At 64.8% G+C, this 19063-nt stretch overlaps 2 protein-coding genes across 2 annotated transcripts; both read left to right on the top strand.

The window, feature by feature from the left end:
• The first annotated feature begins 58 nt into the window (after positions 1 to 58).
• LOC136044563 (folate receptor alpha-like) lies at positions 59 to 2277 on the top strand. Its single transcript, XM_065729896.1, has 4 exons — positions 59 to 187; positions 547 to 735; positions 1657 to 1792; positions 1905 to 2277. The coding sequence occupies exons 1-4, from the start codon at positions 59 to 61 to the stop codon at positions 2180 to 2182; spliced, it is 732 nt and encodes a 243-aa protein (XP_065585968.1). The 3' UTR covers positions 2183 to 2277.
• INPPL1 (inositol polyphosphate phosphatase like 1) lies at positions 2277 to 15073 on the top strand (the record flags this gene model as incomplete). Its single annotated transcript, XM_065730370.1, is given in 37 exon segments — positions 2277 to 2303; positions 3641 to 4020; positions 6817 to 6880; positions 7240 to 7284; positions 7286 to 7385; positions 7462 to 7573; positions 7643 to 7777; positions 7968 to 8008; positions 8011 to 8057; positions 8229 to 8318; positions 8404 to 8502; positions 8579 to 8729; positions 8818 to 8924; positions 9397 to 9499; positions 9596 to 9732; positions 9734 to 9793; positions 9996 to 10113; positions 10234 to 10330; positions 10427 to 10565; positions 10637 to 10670; positions 10673 to 10735; positions 10837 to 10931; positions 11015 to 11060; positions 11063 to 11111; positions 11694 to 11782; positions 11892 to 12005; positions 12106 to 12194; positions 12292 to 12379; positions 12487 to 12642; positions 12750 to 12842; positions 13034 to 13175; positions 13305 to 13387; positions 13390 to 13690; positions 13692 to 13921; positions 14532 to 14638; positions 14640 to 14689; positions 14930 to 15073. Coding segments are annotated over 37 exon segments (4025 nt in total), but the record flags the coding sequence as incomplete, so codon positions are not given.
• Between the last annotated feature and the right edge of the window lie 3990 nt (positions 15074 to 19063).

Here is a 19063-nt window from a genome sequence, read left to right as displayed (position 1 = left end):
GCTAATCCCCGGTGTCACCGCCCGCCCTCAGTGCCCGCCGGTCCCCGTCCCCTGCAGGATGGTGTCCCCGTGGGCTGTGCTGGTGCTGCTGGCGCTGAGCTCGGCGCAGGAAACGCTGCTCAACATCTGCATGGACGCGCAGCACCACAAATCCCAGCCGGGCCCCGAGGGACTGCTCTACGGGCAGGTGAGCCCTGGGTGCCACCACCCCATGGTGTCCCCTCATCCCCTTAACGTCACCCTTGGGTAACACCACCCCATGGTGCCCCTGAGTCCCCTCCCTGCCACCCTTGGGTGCCAACACCCCAAGATGCCACCACCCCATAGTGTCCCCTCATCCCCTCAATGCCACCCTTGGCTGCCACCACCCCATAGTGTCCCCACATCCCCTCAATGCCACCCTTGGCTGCCACCACCCCATAGTGTCCCCACATCCCCTCAATGCCACCCTTGGCTGCCGCCACCCCACGATACCCCTGTCCCATGGAAGTCCCCTCATCCCCCGCGTGCCACCCTTGGGTGCCACCCCGTCCGGCGTCCCCGCAGTGCGCCCTATGGAAGGACAACGCGTGCTGCACGGCCAACACCAGTATGGAGGCACACCGGGACCAGTCGTACCTGTACAACTTCAACTGGGATCACTGCGGGGCCATGGCGCAGCGCTGCAAGCGTCACTTCGTCCAGGACACGTGTCTGTACGAGTGCTCCCCCAACCTGGGGCCGTGGATCGACCAGGTGTGGGACGGGGCCGCGGGGTGGCCGATGGGGATTGGGGTTTGGGGTGAGGGGGGGGTTGAAGGGTGGGGGTGGGTTTGGGGCGGGGGGGAAGGGGTGGAGGAATGGGGTTTGAGAGGGGTGGGGGGTGTTTGGGGGTGTGGGATGTGTGGGGTGGGTGGGTTTGCGGTTGAGGGGGCTTTGGGGTGGGATTTGGGGTTGAGGGTGGCGTGAGGGGGTTTTGGGGTGGGATTTTGGGGTGGCTTTGGGGTTGAGGGTGAGGTAAGGGGCTTTAGGGTGGGATTTTGGGGTGGCTTTGGGGTCGAGGGTGGGGTGAGGGGGTTTTGGGGTGGGATTTTGAGGTGTCTTTGGGGTCGAGGGTGGGGTGAGGGGGTTTTGGGGTGGGATTTGGGTGGCTTTGGGGTCGAGGGTGGCGTGAGGGGGTTTTGGGGTGGGCTTCAGAGTGGCTCTGGGGTTGAGGATGGGGTGAGGGGGTTCTGGGGTGAGATTTGGGGTGGCTTTGGGTTTGATGATGGGGTGAGTGGGGGGTAGGGGGTGGGATTTTGGGGTGGGGCTTGAGGTGTGGGCTTTGGGGTAGGATTTGGGGTGGCTTTGGGGTTGAGGGGTGTGAGAGGGCTTTTGGGGATAGGGGTTGGGTTGGATGGACTTTGGGGTGGCTTTGGGTTTGGGGATGGGTTGAGGATGCTTTAGGGAGGGATTTGGGGCGGGGTTTGAGGTGTGGGCTTTGGGGTGGGATTTGGGGTTGGAATTTGGGTGGGTTTTGAGGTGTGCGCTTTGGGGGCGAGCTTTGGGGTGAGGTGCTTCGAGGAGCGAGCTTCGCAGAGCATCTTTTGAGCAGACACACGTCGGAGACGGGTTTTGGGGGGGGGTGGGGGTGAGGTTTTGGGGTGAGCTGTGGGGTCAGCTTTGGGGGCCCTACAGACGGACTCGAGCTGGCGCCGCGAGCGCATCCTCCACGTGCCGCTGTGCCGGGAGGACTGCGAGCAGTGGTGGGAGGACTGCCAGGACTCCTCCACCTGCAAGGTCAACTGGCACAAGGGCTGGAACTGGAGCACAGGTACCCCCACCCTACACCCCACAAACAGCCGCGCCGCGGCGTCCCACCGTCCCCAAAACCCACCCGTGTCCCCCTCCTCCCCCCCTTCCCCTCCCCCACCCTCCCCTCCCAGGCACCAACCAGTGCCCGCACGGTGCCATGTGCCAGAAGTTCAAGTACGTCTTCCCCACGCCCGCCGACCTCTGCGAGAAGGTGTGGTCCCAATCCTACAAATACACCACGGAGCGCCGGGGCAGCGGGCGCTGCATCCAGATGTGGTTCGACCCCACAGAGGGCAACCCCAACGTGGCCGTGGCACAGTACTACGCCCTCGGCCCCGCTGCCACCCCACAGCTCGCACCCCTCACCCTGCTGGCCCCCACCCTGCTGGGGGTCGCGCTGTGGGGCTGAGGGGATGGGGTTACGCTGTAGGGCACGGCCCACGGTCCCAAAGCCGCTGTGCCCCTGGATGGGGATGGGGAATAAAAGGTCGGAGCTGCCCCGGATGGGGGTGTGGGTCTCTGCTTGTGGGGTGAGGGGGGCTCTTGGGTTCTGGTCACCATTGAGGTGTTCATACACTACTTCGTGGCCCTGTGGTTGTAGGATGTGTCCCTATGGGATCACACCTCAGGTCCCCATAGGTCGTATCCTACAACTCAATGTGTCACCCTATGGTCACATCCTACAGCCCAATGGGTCTCCGTGGGTCACACCCTACATCCTCAAAGGTCACATCCTGAAGCTGCGCCCAACCGTGCCGTGCTGAGCTGCGCCACGTGAAACCGTGTGTCAGCACGTGCTGTGCTGAGCCGTGCTGAACCAGGCCATGCTGAGCTGTGCTGAGCCGTGCTGAACCAGGCCATGCTGAGCTGTGCTGAGCCGTGCTGAACCAGGCCATGCTGAGCTGAGCTGAGCCGTGCTGAACCAGGCCATGCTGAGCTGTGCCGAGCCATGCTGAACCAGGCCATGCTGAGCTGTGCCGAGCCGTGCTGAACCAGGCCATGCTGAGCTGAGCTGAGCCGTGCTGAACCAGGCCATGCTGAGCTGTGCCGAGCCGTGCTGAACCAGGCCATGCTGAGCTGTGCTGAGCCGTGCTGAACCAGGCCATGCTGAGCTGTGCTGAGCCGTGCTGAACCAGGCCATGCTGAGCTGTGCTGAGCCGTGCTGAACCAGACCATGCTGAGCTGAGCTGTGCCATGCTGAACCAGGCCATGCTGAGCTGAGCTGTGCCATGCTGAACCAGGCCATGCTGAGCTGTGCCGAGCCGTGCTGAACCAGGCCATGCTGAGCTGAGCTGTGCCATGCTGAACCAGGCCATGCTGAGCTGAGCTGTGCCATTCCATACTGAGCCATGCCAAGCTGTCCTGAGATGAGCTGAACGTTTCCATACTGAGCCGTGCCAAACCATGCTGAGCTGAGCTGAACTGTGCCATACCGAGCTGGGCTGAGCCGTGCTGAACTGAACTGTGCCATTCCAAACTGAGCTGTGCCAAGCCATGCTGAGATGAGCTGAACTGTGCCATACCGAGCTGGGCTGAGCCGTGCTGAACTGAACTGTGCCATTCCAAACTGAGCTGTGCCAAGCCATGCTGAGATGAGCTGAATTGTGCCATGCTGAGCCACTCTATACTGAACTGAGCTGAACTGTGCCATGCTGAGCCACACCAAGCCGTGCTGAGCTGAGCCGAACTGTGCCATACTGAGCTGAGCTGTGCCGAGCCAAACGGAGCCATTCCATACCGAGCCGCGCTGAGCCGTGCTGAACTGAGCTGAGCCGTGCCGCGCTGAGCTGAGCCAAGCCGCGCTGAGCCGTGCCACTCCATTCCACCCTAATCCGTGCTGAGCCGTGCCACTCCATTCCACCCCGAGCCGATCCGTGTCACCCCACTCCACGCCGCCCCATCCCGAGCCGTGCCGATCCGCGCCCGATCGCTCCTCCCCGCCCCGCCCCGCGCCCTTTGCCCGGGGCCGCCCGGACCCCCCTTCTCCCCCCCCCCCCCCCTTTCCCTCCCCCCCACCCCCCCCAACCCTCTCTCCGCCCCCCGCCCCTCCCAGCCCCCGCCCCGCAGCCGCACGCCCATCCCGCAGCATGGCGGGCGCGGGGGGTCCGGGGGGTCGGCACCGCCGTGGTACCACCGGGACCTGAGCCGGGCGGCGGCCGAGGAACTGCTGGCGCGGGCGGGGCGGGACGGCGGCTTCCTGGTGCGGGACAGCGAGAGCGTGCCCGGGGCCTACGCCTTGTGTCTGCTGTGAGTGCGGGGGGGAGGGGGGGGGAGAGTGGGACTTGGGGTGTCGGGAAGGGGGGGGATGTCAGGATCTGGGGGAGAGTGGCACTGCGTGACGTTGGGAGCCGGGGAGGATAGTATGGGGGGGTGGCACTTGGGGGGGGGGGGAGGTATTGATAATTGGGAGAGAGTGGCACTGGGGGGGTGGCAGTGAGGGAGAGTGGGAATTGGGGGGAGAATGGCATTGTGGGGGGGGGGGGTAGCAGGGAGAGTGGGAATTGGGGGGAGAGGGCACTGGTGGGGGTGGCAGCGGGGGATATTGAGAACTGGGGGAGAATGGCACTGGGGGGGCAGTGGGAGATAGTGGGAATTGGGGGGGGGGAATGCACTGGGGAGGGTGCAGCGGGAGATAGTGGGAATTGGGGGAAAATGGGTGGTACTTGGAGGGGAGATATTGGGGATTGGGGGAGAATGGCACTGGGGGGGGGGGGCAGCGAGGGATATGGGACCAGGGAGGAGTATGGCGCTGGGTGGCACTGGGAGCTGGGGGGAGGATGGTAGTGGGGGAAGAAATGACATGGGGGGGGGACTGGAGAGAGTCTGAGGGGAGTGTCACCGGGGGCGTGGGGGATTGGAAGGAGAAATGGTGCTAGGGCTGGGGGGGGAATGGGAATGGGGACAGTGGGATGTTGGGGGGCAGGGAGGGGCAGCGGGGTCACTAGGGCTGCAGATGGAAGCACTGGGGGGGGGGGAACGCTGAGAGTGGAGACTGGAAGTGGCCCTGGTGGGGATGGGGGGGCAGGGGGTCACCAGTGGGGCCTGGCATTGGGGCGGGGGTCCGTCCCCACTGTCCCTGCCCCACGGCACAGCCCGGGGCCGGCGCCTTGCTGTGGTTTTGGGGCGGGCGGTGCCGCGTGGCAATGAGGGCACCTTGAAAGGAACCTCATCCGCTCCCTGCGGGCCACGAGCTCGTTAGGGTAACGAGGGGTAACGAGGGAGAACCGGCTTGCCCTGGCCCTGGGGCCCTAACATGCACTTACCTCCGTGGCACACGGTCCCAGCCCAGGCTGAACCCACGGGGGGGGGTGGGGGGGTTGTCCCACATAGTTGTTCTCCTGCCCGTGTGGCCCCGGTCCCGAATCCGGTGGGTGGCACGGGATGGGGGGGAGTGGGGACTGCTGTGCCCCAAGTGCGTGGCAGTCATCTGCTGCAGGGCTGGCAGTGGGGCCGTGACACCCCAGTGGTTGTCAGTGGGGCTGCATTGTCCCCACGGCAGTCACTGGGCCCATAGTGGGGCCGGCAGTGGGGCCATGACACTCCCGCGTCTGTCAGTGGGGTCACAGTGTCCCCACGTCTGTCAGTGGGGCTGTGGTGACCCATTGGCGGTCACTGGGCCCATAGTGGGGCCGGCAGTGGGGCTGTGACCCCCCACGTCTGTCAGTGGGGCCGTGAGGTCCCCGTGCCCCCCACCAGTGCCCCCCAGGGCCGTGCCCGCCGTCAGGCCCAGGCTGCAGGCAGGGCTCGGGGCCTGCTAGGCCGCGGCCTAAAAATAGTGCCATGGGGGGGGGAGGAGGAGGAGGAGGAGGAGGAGGAGGAGGACGAGGAGGAGGAAGGGGAACGTGGGATCCCGCAGCACTGCTTCCTGTCCCCTTCCTCCCGCCCTCCGCTGTTGGCTTTTGGGGACGGCCACCGAGGTGGGGGGGGCTGCGTTGGGTGCCGTGGGGTGGCCACGTTTGGTGATTGACAGTGTCACGGGTGGGATCGGGGGGGTCGGCACCCCGGTGAACACAGAAGGCATTTGGGGCACTCAGGTGGGGGCTCTTTGTATGGCTGTAAGGGTGACCCCCCTCCTCCACCCCCCCCACACCCCACTCCAGGATTCCCCAGTGCTGGGGGTCCCCTCTGCCCCCCTCCCCCCCTCCTCTCCCCTCCCCAGTCCTTCTGGGGGTACCCCACAGAGTCCACCTCAGCAGTGGGGACTCCTTCTACAACCCCAGTTTGCCGCTGCCCTTTTGGGGTACCCCACGGAGCCCCCCTGGTTGTTCCCCTCCTATTTTCTAGCTTTGCCCCCTCCCTATTTGGGATTCCCCCCCCTCATTGGGTTTCCTTTGATGAAGATCATTCTCTGCGGTTCAGAGCTCCCCATAGCGACTCTCGTGATCCCCCCCAAATATGGGGCTGTCTGTACGCCCTCCCCCCATCCCTCCCTGACCCCATGGTTCCCCCTGTAACCCCCCTCCCCCTTTAAGGACCCCTCCGTGCTGCCCGTGACCCCTGTGAGGTCCCATGGCCTGGGGGGGGGGTGGGGGTCACCATCCCGGGGGTGACCTCAGGCAGGGGTTCCCTCCCCACACCCGTCCCCATCCCTATGGGGTTTTATTTTGGTGCCCTATTTCGGTGCCAGCCATATTTATAGATTTCCTTCCGGGAGCGTGGGACGGGCGGGTGGTGGCCACTGTCACAGTGACACCGAGGACACGGGGAGCCGAGCTGACCCCCTTCCTCTCCCCCCACCCCCCAACACCCCGGGGGGTCACCCTCCCACCCCCCCACGGGTGGGCAGGACCCTAAGGACGGGGTGGTGGGCATGTGAGGTCCCGGTGTCACCCGCTGCCATCGCGTCCCTGGTTCCTGTACGCTTCCCTTGGAAAACAAATTGCTTCCTCTGCAGCTCCCTGCCCACGGCCAGCGGGGTCGGGGCAGTGTGGGGCACGGGGGACAGCGGGATCGGGGCGGTGTGGGGCACGGGGGTGCTCTGCTCTGCCCGGCTTTGGGGGAGGTGGTGGCCGTGCCCCCCACCTGCTGCTCGGCCCCACGCAGGTTCCAGAAGCACGTGCACACCTACCGCATCCTGCCCGACGAGGAGGACTTCCTGGCTGTGCAGGTGGGGACACCTGGGGATGTCCCAAGGCCACCGTCCTGGGGGGGGTCCGGACGGTGTGGTCACCCCATCCCCTTTCCAGGGACACCCCATGGTCACTGATCTGGGGGGGCTCGGCAGCGTGGTCACCCATCCCCGCCCTGGGGACAGCAGGGGACACCCCATATCCACCGCGTCCGTCCCCGCGCTGTGAGCGTGTCCGCGCTCCGCGCCGTGTATTTTTAGAGCAACAGAAGCCCCTATGTGCTGTGAGCAGACAGGAAAGAGCCGGGCCCGGCGGGGAGGAGGCTGGCTGTCAGCTGGCTGCGTGCTCCCTGCTCCGTGCCAGCTGTCCCCTGCTGACGGTGCCCGTGTCCCCGCAGACGTCGCAGGGCGTGCAGGTGAGGCGCTTCAAGACGCTGAGCGAGGCTGATCGCGCTGTACCTGCAGCCCAACCAGGGCCTGGTGTGCACCCTGCTCTTCCCTGTCGAGAGGGAGAAGGAGAGCGTGGAGGATAGGGACTACTCGGGTAAGTGTCCCACCTTGTTGGGGGGGGGGGGGGTCTGTGGGGACGGTGCCGTGACGCCCGCCCTGCTGCCTTGCAGACGGCGAGGACGAGAAGCCTCCGCTCCCCCCGCGCTCCAGCACCAGCAGCATCTCGGGGTCCTCCGTGGGGCTCAGCCCCGGCAGCCCGGCACCCGATGGGGTGGCAGAGAGGTGAGGGTTGTCCCCTTGTCCCCGCTGTGTCCCCCAGCGTGTCCCTCACCCCCTGTCCCTTGGCTGCAGCAACGGCCTGGCCAGCATCTCCCACGAGTACCTGAAGGGCAGCTATGCTCTGGACCTGGAGGCCGTCAAGGCGGGGGCAAGCAGCCTGCCCCACCTCAACAGGACCCTCGTCACCTCCTGCAAGCGGCTGCACAGGTGATGCGTGGGGTCCTGGTGCACGTTGTGATGCTCAGAGATGGTGCGTGGGGTCTCGGTGCGTGCTGCGATGCTCAGAGCACCCTCGGTCATGGGGTCCTGGTGTTGGATCCTGGTGCACGATGCTCGGAGCATCCCTGCGGGTTGGTGCACGGTGTCGACCTGCTGACGCCTCACCCTCGCCCTGCAGTGAAGTGGACAAGGTGCTGGCAGGGCTGGAGATCCTCTCCAAGTGTTCGAGCAGCAGAGCTCCCCCACGGTGTCCAAGATCCTCCAGCAGGTGAGAGGTGGGGGGACGGAGTGTCGCTGCCCCCCGTGCTTAGGGATGGGACCCACTGTAGCTCTGAGCATGGGGAATTTGGGATGCTCAGGCGAGCTGCCCTTCCTATGGGGCTGGGTTTGGGGGTCCCCATCCCATGACTCCGGGTGGTGGTGGGGGTTGGGTTTCCAGACAGCGCCGCAGGGCGGAGAGCAGGAGCTGGAGAGCCTGGTGCTGAAGCTGTCCGTGCTGAAGGATTTCCTCTCCAGCATCGAGAAGAAGGTGAGCACCGTGGGGGGAAGGGGGGCACAGCAGTGTCATGGGGACGGCCGTGGGGTGGGGTGACAGCCACGCTCGGTTTCCCCAGGCTCTGAAAGCACTGCAGGAGATGAGCTCAGCCAGCCCGGCCGCGCCGGCGCAGCCCACATGCCCGTAAAGCCAGAGCATCCCCGTGCAGACCTTCGAGGTGAGTCCCACGGGGACGTCCCCACCCCCACCCCCGAGCCCACCCCCGTGACCGCAGCGGGGACGCGTGGCCGCAGGTGAAGCTGGACGTCACCCTGGGGGACCTGACCAAGATCGGCAAGTCGCAGAAGTACACGCTGAGCGTGGACGTGGAGGGCGGCAAGCTGGTGGTGCTGAAGAAGCAGAGGGACGCGCAGGAGGACTGGAACACCTTCACCCACGACAAGAGTGAGTGTGGAGGGTCCGAGCACCACGGGTGGCTTCAGTGGCCCCCCCGAGAGCTCTGATTTTTATCCCCCCCCCTCCCGCTCTGCAGTCCGGCAGCTGATCAAGTCGCAGCGCGTGCAGAACAAGTTGGGCATCGTCTTTGAGAAGGAGAAGGACCGGACGCAGCGCAAGGACTTCGTGTTCGTCAGCGCCCGGGTGAGTGCTGCGGGGGTGCTTCGTTAACGGGGCTGTAATTAGCAGAACACACAGTGCAGTGGGGTGGTAGGAAGGGGTTATAATGAGAAAGGTTGTCACGGTGAAAGGGGCGTAATCAAAAATAGATGGAATTCTCACCCGTGTCCCGAGCTCTCAGTGGAAAAACTCCAAAGGAGCGATCTCCAGAAAGACATCCTTCCCCAGTGGTGGGCAGCCCTTAAATGGCGTCTGGGGGAGGTGGAGCCGGGCTCTAACTTCTGGTCACACTGTGAATGAGGTCTATGGGAGGTGGTTTCAGGCTCCACCTCTTCTGGTCACACGGGTGCATTGCCTTCAGCTGTGCTCCCATGGCTGACTCAGTGATCTGTCGTTGGTTCAGGCCATGATCCAGCAGTTCCCGTACAGGGGGCAGCAGGAAGGGGGGGACCCATTTTTTGGAGGGGGGGCTCATCCTATTTCCTCCCCCTCCCAGAAGCGGGAGGCATTCTGCCAGCTGCTGCAGCTGATGAAGAACAAACACTCGCACCAGGACGAGCCCGACATGATCTCCATCTTCATCGGCACCTGGAACATGGGTGAGCAGTGGGGGCAGAGCGCGTGGACCCCGTGTCGTCCCCCCCCCTCAACTCAATAACAGCACTTCTGACCGCTCCCCCCCACCCTCCCCGCAGGCAGCGTGCCCCCACCCAAGAGCATCACGTCGTGGTTCACCTCCAGGGGGCTGGGCAAGGCGCTGGACGAGGTGACAGCCAGCATCCCGCACGACATCTACGTCTTTGGCACCCAGGAGAACTCGGTGGGCGATAAGGGAGTGGGTGGACTTCCTGCGTGCCGTGCTCAAGGACTACACCGACACCGAGTACCGCCCGGTAGGTCGAGAGCACCCCGCTCCTGGGGGGGCTGTGGGGTGGGCACGGCCGCTGGGGGGGCAACCTGGGCACGAGTGCTGCGGGGTGGGTGCAGCCACAGGGGGGGCACGGTTGGCACTGGGGGCAGTGGGTGCAGCTTTTGGGGCTCCAGGAGCCGTCCCCGTGCCCCGGTGTGCTGTGAGCTGCGGTGCCTCCCCCTCAGGTGGCCATGCAGTCGCTGTGGAACATCAAAGTGGTGGTGCTGGTGAAACCAGAGCACGAGAACCGCATCAGCCACGTCAGCACCTCCTGTGTGAAGACGGGCATCGCCAACACGCTGGGTAGGGGCCGGGCACGGCCCATCCATTGCCTTCCTCCCTGTCCCCCCCCATGTCCTGTCCCCCTGTCCTCCCACCACCACGGTGTCCCCATCCCCGTCCTCTGTGTCCCCCCCCCCCAAGGGAACAAAGGAGCCGTGGGCGTCTCCTTCATGTTCAATGGCACCTCCTTCGGCTTCGTCAACTGCCACCTCACCTCAGGCAACGAGAAGACGGCCAGGTGGGCACCCACAGCACGGGGACAGTGTGGGGACAGCACGGGCTTGGGAGGGGGTGACAGCAATGTCCCCTCCCCCCCACCCCCCCCTCCGTACAGGAGGAACCAGAACTACCTGGACATCCTGCGCCTGCTCTCGCTGGGCGACAAGCAGCTGAGCTCCTTCGACATCTCGCTGCGCTTCACCCACCTCTTCTGGTTCGGGGACCTCAACTACCGCCTGGACATGGACATCCAGGTGGGCGGGGCTCGATTTGGGGTGCCCCACCCCCCACCGCCGGTGCCGACCCCGCGTTCTGTACCCCGCAGGAGATCCTGAACTACATCAGCCGCAAGGAGTTTGAGCGCTGCTCAAGGTGGATCAGCTCAACCTGGAGAAGGAGAAGCACAAAGTGTTCCTGCGCTTCGGTGAGGGCACACGCTGCTGGGGGGGGCGGGGGGGGGGCGGCTCTGGGTGCTGACCTGACATCCCCCCCCCCCCCCCAACCCCTCAATATTCCCTGTGGCAGGAGAGGAGGAGATCACCTTCCCCCCCACGTACCGCTACGAGCGCGGCTCGCGGGACACCTACGTCTGGCACAAGCAGAAACCCACGGGGGGTACTGTGCTGGGGGAGGGTGGGGGGGGCACCCACGTGGGCCCTGTGTGACCCCCCCACCCCACTCCACCCCACCCATCCCCCTGCAGGTCCGCACCAACGTCCCGTCCTGGTGCGACCGCATCCTCTGGAAGTCGTACCTGAGACCCACGTCAACTGCAACGCCTACGGTGAGGGACAGCCCTGGTCACCTGGGGGGCACTGGGGACGGATTAGGGGCGGGATGGGTTAGGGTTGGAGACAGGTTGGGGGTGGGATGGGGGAAGGCTGGGATGGGGACGGGTTGGGGACAAGATGGGTGGGGTTAGGGCTGGGGATGGGCAGGATGGGGCAGGTTTGGGGACAGGATGGGTATGGGTTGGTACAAGTTGGGGACAGGATGGAGGTGGGTTGGAGGCCGGTTGGGGACAGATTGTGGATCAGTTGGGGACAGGTTGGGGACAAGTTGGGGACAGGATGGGTTGAAGATAGGTTGGAGTCAGGGTGGGGATGGGTTGGGGACAGGTTGGGTTGGAGACAAGTTAGGGACAGGTTGGAGATGGATTGGGGATGGGTTGGGGACAGGATGGGTTGAAGACAAGTTGAGGATGGGTTGGGGACAGGATGGGGAGAGGTTGGGTTGGAGTGGGGACAGGCTGGGTTGAAGACGGGTTGGGGACGGGCTGAGGACAAATTGGGGGACAGGCTGAGGACAAATTGGGGACAGGCTGAGGACAAATTGGGGACAGGCTGAGGACAGGCAGCCCGAGCTGTCCCCATGTGCCACAGCTGCACCGACGACATCACAACCAGCGACCACTCACCTGTCTTCGGCTCCTTCGAGGTCGGCGTCACGTCCCAGTTCGTCTCCAAGAAAGGTGCGGCCGTCCCCGCGCCCCACGGGTGACCCTGAGCCCTGTGTGTGTGTGTGGGGGGGGGGGGGACGGGACACGAGGGACGCCCCACTGCCACCCCCCTGCCCCACAGGGCTGTCCAAGTCATCGGACCAGGCGTACATCGAGTTCGAGAGCATCGAGGCCATCGTGAAGACGGCGAGCCGCACCAAGTTCTTCATTGAGTTCTACTCCACCTGCCTGGAGGGTGAGTGCTGGGGGGGGGGGATTGCAGGTATGGGGGGGGGATTGCAGATATGGGGGGGGGCTTTGGGGATGCAGTGCCACCGTGGTGTCCCCTGGTGCAGAATTCAAGAAGAGCTGTGAGAACGACAGCCAGAGCAGCGACAACATCAACTTCCTCAAGGTGCAGTGGTCGTCGCGGCAGCTGCCCACGGTGAGGGGCCCACACCCGGGGCTGGGATTGTTTGGGGGGGGGCGGGAGGGGGGGGGGGGGGGCTGTAACCCCTTCCCACGCTGCGTGTGCCCCCCAGCTGAAGCCCATCCTCTCCGAGATCGAGTACCTGCAGGACCAGCACCTGCTGCTCACCGTCAAGTCCCTGGATGGCTACGAGTCCTACGGTGCGTGCGTGCCCACACGTCCCCCCCATGCCGCGCCAACCTCATATCCCCCCCCGCCCCCCAACCCTGACCGTGTCCCCCCCCCTCCCCTCTCCCCCCCCCCCCAGGGGAGTGTGTCATCGCCCTCAAGTCGATGATTGGCAGCACGGCGCAGCAGTTCCTCACCTACCTGTCCCACCGAGGCGAGGAGACGGGCAACATCCGCGGCTCCATGAAGGTGCGCGTCCCTGCGGAGCGCCTGGGCACCCGCGAGAGGCTCTACGGTGAGACCCGGGACCCCCAGCCCCACCCTGTGCCCCCCCAGCCCCTCCCTGTGCCCCCCATCTCGTTGCTGAGCTCACCTTCCCCCCCCCCATCCCCTCCTTTGCAGAGTGGATCAGTGTGGATAAGGACGAGGCGGCCGCGGGCAAAGGGAGGGCACCGCTGAGTGCCAGAGCGCAGCAGGAGTGTGCCAAGTGAGCGGGTGGGGGGGGGGCAGGGGGGTGGGGGGGGGAGGGTGGGGGGGGGTCTGTGGACTGACTGCTGTTGTGGTGTGTTGATGCTGGGAGAGGACCGGTGGGACGGTGCGTGGGTCTCAGTGCATGTTACGATGCTCAGCCCAGCACTGCAGCCCCCAGCCCCACGCTGCTCTCTTTTCCCCCCCCCCCCACTCAGGTCGGTGGGGGAGGAAGCCCACGGGGGCTGAACCTCCTGCAGCCCCCCCCATCCAAACCCCCGAGGACCCCGAGAAGGGCGGCACGGCCTCAGCCCCCCGCCCGCCCGCCCCACATCGCGGCACCTCTCGGGATGAAGCCCGGTGAGCGCGGGGCCGTGGGGGTGGGATGGAGGTTTTGGGGTGGGGAGGGGGGGGTCACCCCGCAGCCCCCCCCTCCCCCTGAGCTCACCCCCCCTCCCCCTGAGCTCACCCACCCCTTTGTGCCCGCAGCTCCAAGCCGGAAGCGGGGGGGGAACCGACGGGGGCACCGTTGAAGAACAGCTTCAACAACCCCGCGTACTACGTCCTCGAGGGGGTCCTCACCAGCTGCTGGCCCCCGAGCCCCCCCCCCCCGGCAAACCCCCCGTCCCCAAGGGCAAAGCCGTCCCCCCCGAGCGCCGCCGGCCACCCCTCTGCCGGCCCCCCCCTGCCGTGCCACGAGGACAGCTCCTCCGACGAGGACCCCAACCCGTAGCGCTGCCCCCCCCCGACTTCCCCCCTCCTCCGCTGCCCCGCGAGCTGGAAGGGGCCGAGACCCCCAGGGAGCTGCTTGGGGGGGGGGGGGTCAGCTGCGAGCCCCCCCCGCCCAAACCTCACCCCAGGCCTCCCCCGGTTGCCCAGCTTCGGGCTGGAGGTCCCCGGGGGGGGGGGGCTGCGGGATGACCGCTCGTGCTCCGTGCTGCAGATGGCCAAAACGCTGAGCGAGGTGGAGTACGGCCGCTGGGGGAGGGGGGCGGGGGGGCGCGGGGGGCAGGGGCAAGCTGGAGCTGGCCCCCCCCACCCCGCTGCTGCCTGCACCCCGACTACAGCCCGCCCCATCGCCTTCACCTCCCACTGCATCCGGGAGAGCATCACAGGAGGATACAGCTGAGGAGGTGGGGAGGGGGGGTGGGATCGGGGGGGGGGGAAGGACTGGGATGGGGGAGAGAATGAGGGGGAGAAGGGGGGGGGTGAAGGAGTGGGGTGGGGGGGGGAAGAACGGGGTGGGGAGTGGGGTGGGATTTGGAGGGGGAATGGGATTGGGGGGGGATGGGGAGTGGGGTGAGATGGTGAGGTGGGGGAATAGGGATTGGGAAAAGGGATGGAGATGGATTGGGATTGGGATTGGAACGGGAGATGGGGACCTGGGAATGTGAGAAGGGATGGGCACGGAATGGGGTGGGGGTGGTGCAAAGGGATTGGAACGGGGACTGGGAGATGGATGGAGGGGGATGGGAGATAGGGGATTGGGGGCGGGAGGGGGGGATGAAGGTGGAGGAGCGGGGTGGGATGGGATGGAGGATGGGGAGTGGGGTTGGGAATGGAGACTGGGAGATGGGGGGGGGGATAGGGACTGGAGAAGGAACGGAGGTGGGAATTGGGGATGGGATGGGAGAAAGGGATGGAGGTGGGGGGAAGGGGACGGGGGCAAAGGGACTGGGGAGGAGGGGAGGGCCCCCCAGCTCCGGTGCCCCCCAGCTCCGTGCCCCCCCCCCCGGCTGCAGGTGCTGTGCCCCGTGGGCCGCGGCGCGGGCGTCGGTGAGTCCAGCGTGGGCGCGTGGCTGCGGGCGATGGGGCTGCAGCGGGTACGAGGAGGGGCTGCTGCACAACGGATGGGACGACATGGAGTTCCTCAGGTTGGGGGGCACAGCGCTCGGGGGGGGGGGGGCCCTGTGGGGCTGTGATGGGGGGCGGGGGGATCTCTGCGGGGCTATGGGGCCAGGGGGTCCTCCTGGGGACACAGGGACCCCACTGGGCTGTGGGGGACAGGGGACCCTCGTGGCTCTGACCCCCGATGTTGTGTCCCCCCCCCCGATGTTGTGTCCCCCCCCCGATGTTGTGTCCCCCCCCCCCCGATGTTGTGTCCCCCCCGGCAGTGACATCACGGAGGAGGACCTGGAGGAAGCGGGCGTCCTGGACCCCAAACACAAGCGGGCGCTCCTGGACAGCTGCAGCTGCGGAAGTGACCCCCCCCCCCCCCCAACCCCAAAAACAGCCCCGGCCCCCCCACGGGTTGTGGGGTGAGAGCGGGGTGCTGGGGGGGTGTGTGGGGGGGGGGATAGGGGGTCGTGTAGGGGGGTGGGTGGTGGTTTGTGGTCAGAGAATTTCATGGGGGGGGGGGGAGCTCTGAGTTGTGGGGGTTCCCCCCCCCAAACCCCCCCCCCGATGTTTAAGTTATTTCTTATTTATTGATGGAGGGGTCCCCCCCACTTTGGGGGGGGGGGGAAGGTTATGTCATAGCCCAGTGCCTACTGCTGCCCAAGTGCCTATGGGGTGGGGGGGGGGGGAGGGCAGAGCCCCCCCCCTCTCATGGTCATTGCCCCCCCCTCCCCCATCCCCTCGGGGGTGTCCCACCCCATAGGATGCCCCATAGGAGCATCCCTGTGCCTTCCCCCCCCATACACACAGTGCCTTGGGGTGTCCCCACGCGGTACTCCCCCCCCCCCCCCCATATCCCTCAGTAAGTGCCCTTGTGCCCCCCCCCCACACACACACAGCCCCCCAACCCGGAGGGGGGGCAGGAAGCCCCCATTTCCCCCCCCCCTAGAGATGAAGGATGCCCCATTGCCTGCCCCCTAATGCAGTGGGGGGGGGGGGGTTCCCGGGGGTGGGTCGCCCCCCCCATCCCGAGGCGTTTTCTTCAATAATTAAGTTTTATTTGATTAGTATCATTTCGCAAACGGGTTCAATAAATTACCGACCGGTGCCAAAATAATAATTAATTCATGATAATAATTAATAATAATAATAATTAAAAAAAAAAACGTTATTAAAAAAAAAAAAAAGAACCCACAGAAGGACCCCCCCCCCCCTCCCCCCAGAAATAATAATATTAATAATTATAATATTAATCATAAGCCATCAAACCTCCTCCAGCACCCGGGGGGGGGGGGGGGGGGGCTGTGTGGGGGGGTCCCAGTAGCACACGGACTCACACCCACACTGTGGGGGGCAGGGAAGGCAGCCCCCCATCACCCCCCCCCCACCCCAAAACCCCCAGAGACCCCAACCCCTAAAGTGCTTCCTCTGTGCCACGGTCGGGGGGGGGGGGGGGACATCAGCACCGTGGGACCGCCCCCACCCCCCACCCTTTTCCCCCTCCCCCCCTTTAGAAGCTGTGGGCACAGGGGGGGGCTCCTGGGGGGCACGTGCACACCCCCCCATCCCCCATGGCCCCACAACCCGTAGCACTGCATCACCCCTATGGGGCACACGGCTGTCCCCATATGGCACCATGCAGTGTCCTGGGGGGGGGATCCATAGAGCCCCCCAGCAATGGGGCACGGGACGGAGCTCTATGGGGGCAGAGCTCTATAGGGACAGAGCTCTATGGGGTCGGAGCTCTATAGGGACAGAGCTCTATGGGGGCAGAGCTCTATGGGGGCAGAGCTCTATGGGGGCAGAGCTCTATAGGGACGGAGCTCTATGGGGGCAGAGCTCTATAGGGACAGAGCTCTATGGGGGCAGAGCTCTATGGGGGCAGAGCTCTATAGGGACGGAGCTCTATGGGGGCAGAGCTCTATAGGGACAGAGCTCTATGGGGCAGAGCTCTATGGGTGCAGAGCTCAATGGGGACGGAGCTCTATGGGGGCAGAGCTCAATGGGGACGGAGCTCTATGGGGGCAGAGCTCTATGGGGTCGGAGCTCTATGGGGTCGGAGCCTTTTGGGGACGGCACTTTTCCGAGGTTTGCATTTGGGACGATGGCACTTTTCGGGCACGAGCTGTGTGGCAACGGGAGCCACGATCTGTGGGGTCCCACAGGGGGCAACATGGGGCCGTATGGTGCGGGGCTTTGGGGGCGGGTTGGGGGGGGGGGGGGGGGCAGGTTATGGGGCGGGGTGGGGGGGGGGTCCGCCGCACGGCCGCTCAGAAGAGGTTCGGCTTTGAGGCCGTTGGGTTTCCGATGGAAAGAGGACAGCACTCCGGAGAAGGGGTCCGGGCACGGCCTCGCTCGGCTGCCACGCCTTCAGCAGCTCGGCCCGCCCCCCCGGCCCCCCACCCCCGCCCACCCCGCAGCTTTCGGGGTCTGCCCCGCTCCCCCCAGGCCCTGCCCCACACCGGGGCTGGGGCTCAGGCTGCCCCCGGGGCTGCCCATGGCGGGGGGCAGGGAGGCGGTGCTGTCGGGTGTGGGGCTGCAGTTGGACTCCTTGGGAGTCGTCGTCCTCCTCCGAGCAGCGCTGGCTCCGACTTTTTGGGGTTGGGGGTGGGGGCGGTGCCCCCCCCTCCGCCTTTAGCGTTGGGCCGCGCGCTCCTGCTTGCGGAACTTGGCCCGGCGGTTCTGGAACCACACCTGGGGGATGGGGGGATGGGATGGGATGGGATGGGATGGGGATGGGATTGGGAAGGGGGATGGGGATGGGATTGGGATTGGGATTGGAATGGATGGGATGGGGATTGCGATGGGATGGGAATTGGGATTGGATTGGGAGGGAGATGGGGATGGGATTGGGATTGGGAAGGGGATGGGATGGGATGGGGATTGCGATGGGGATGGGATTGGGATGGAATGGGATTGAGATTGGATGGGATTGGAATGGGATGGGATTGGGAGGGAGATGGGGATGGGATGGGGATGGGATGGGATTGGGATTAGATTGGGATTGGGAAGGGGATGGGATGGGATTGGGATGGGAAGGGGATGGGATGGGGATGGGATTGGGATGGGGATGGGATAGGGATGGGATGGGATTGGGATAGGGATGGGATGGATTGGGATGGGGATTGGGATGGGATGGGGATGGGGATGGGATTGGGATTGGGATGGATGGATTGGGATGGGGATGGGGATTGGGATTGGGATTGGGATGGGATGGGATTGGGATGGGGATGGGATTGGGATTGGGAAGGGGATGGGATGGGATGGGGATGGGATTGGGATTGGGATGGGATGAGATTGGGAGGAGATGAGGATGGGATTGGGATTGGGATTGGGATTGGGAAGGGGATGGGATTGGGGATTGGATGGGATTGGATTGGGATTGGGAAGGGGATGGGATGGGATTGGGATTGGGATTGGGATGGTATTGGGATTGGGGATTGGAGGGAGATGGGGATGGGGTGGGATGGGATTGGGATGCAATGGGATGGGAGGGAGATGGGGATGGGATAGGGATGGGATGGGATTGGATTGGGATTAGGATAGGGAGGGAGATGGGATGGGATAGAGAGGGAGATTGGGATGGGATACGGAGGGAGATAGGGATGGGATGGGATTGGGATTGGATAGGGAGGGAGATGGAGATGGGATGGGATGGAGTCGGGGTTGGGGTTTGGATTGGATGGGAGTTGGGTTAGGGTTAGGGTTGGGATAGGGTTGGGATTGGGAAGGGGAAGGGGATGGGATGGGATGGAGTTGGTTGGGGTTTGGATTGGGATTGGGATTGGGATTGAGATGGAGTTGGGTTAGGGTTTGGGATGGGGATGGGGAAGGGATTGGGATGAGGATGGGATTGGGATGGGGTTGGGTTTGGGATGGGGATTGGGGTGCAATGAGATTGGAATGGGATGGGATGGGATAGGATGAGATGGGATGGGATGGGGAAGAGATTGGAATTGGGATTGGGATTTATATTGGAATGGGATGGGGAAGCGATTGGGATTGGGATGGGGGTGCAATGGATTGGGATTGTGAATGGGATGGGATGGGGGATTGGAATTAGGATTGGGATGGGATTGGGATGCAATGGGATTGGGATGGGGAAGCAATTGGAATTGGGATTGGGATGGGGTTGGGATTGGGAAGAGGATGGGGGAAGGGGATTGGAATGGAGTTGGGATGGGATTGGGATTAGGATTGGATGTGAAGGGATGGAATGAAATGATGAAGATGGGGATGAGGATCGGATAGGGTGGGGGTGAGTGTAGATGGGATGAGATTGGGAAGGGGATGGGGATTGCAATGGGATTGGGATGGGGATGAAGATAGGATGGGGATGGAGTGTAGATGGAATGGGATTGGGATGGGGTGGGATGGGATGGGAATGAGATAAGGACGAAGAAAGGATGAGG

This window comes from Cyrtonyx montezumae, unplaced genomic scaffold (genome assembly GCF_038088225.1).
Source record: "Cyrtonyx montezumae isolate F1298 unplaced genomic scaffold, pur_monq_1.0 scaffold_12, whole genome shotgun sequence".
In the NCBI taxonomy this organism is placed as follows: domain Eukaryota; kingdom Metazoa; phylum Chordata; class Aves; order Galliformes; family Odontophoridae; genus Cyrtonyx; species Cyrtonyx montezumae.
Note: the sequence above shows the minus strand (reverse complement) of the source record. Positions and strands in the feature narration are given on the sequence as shown.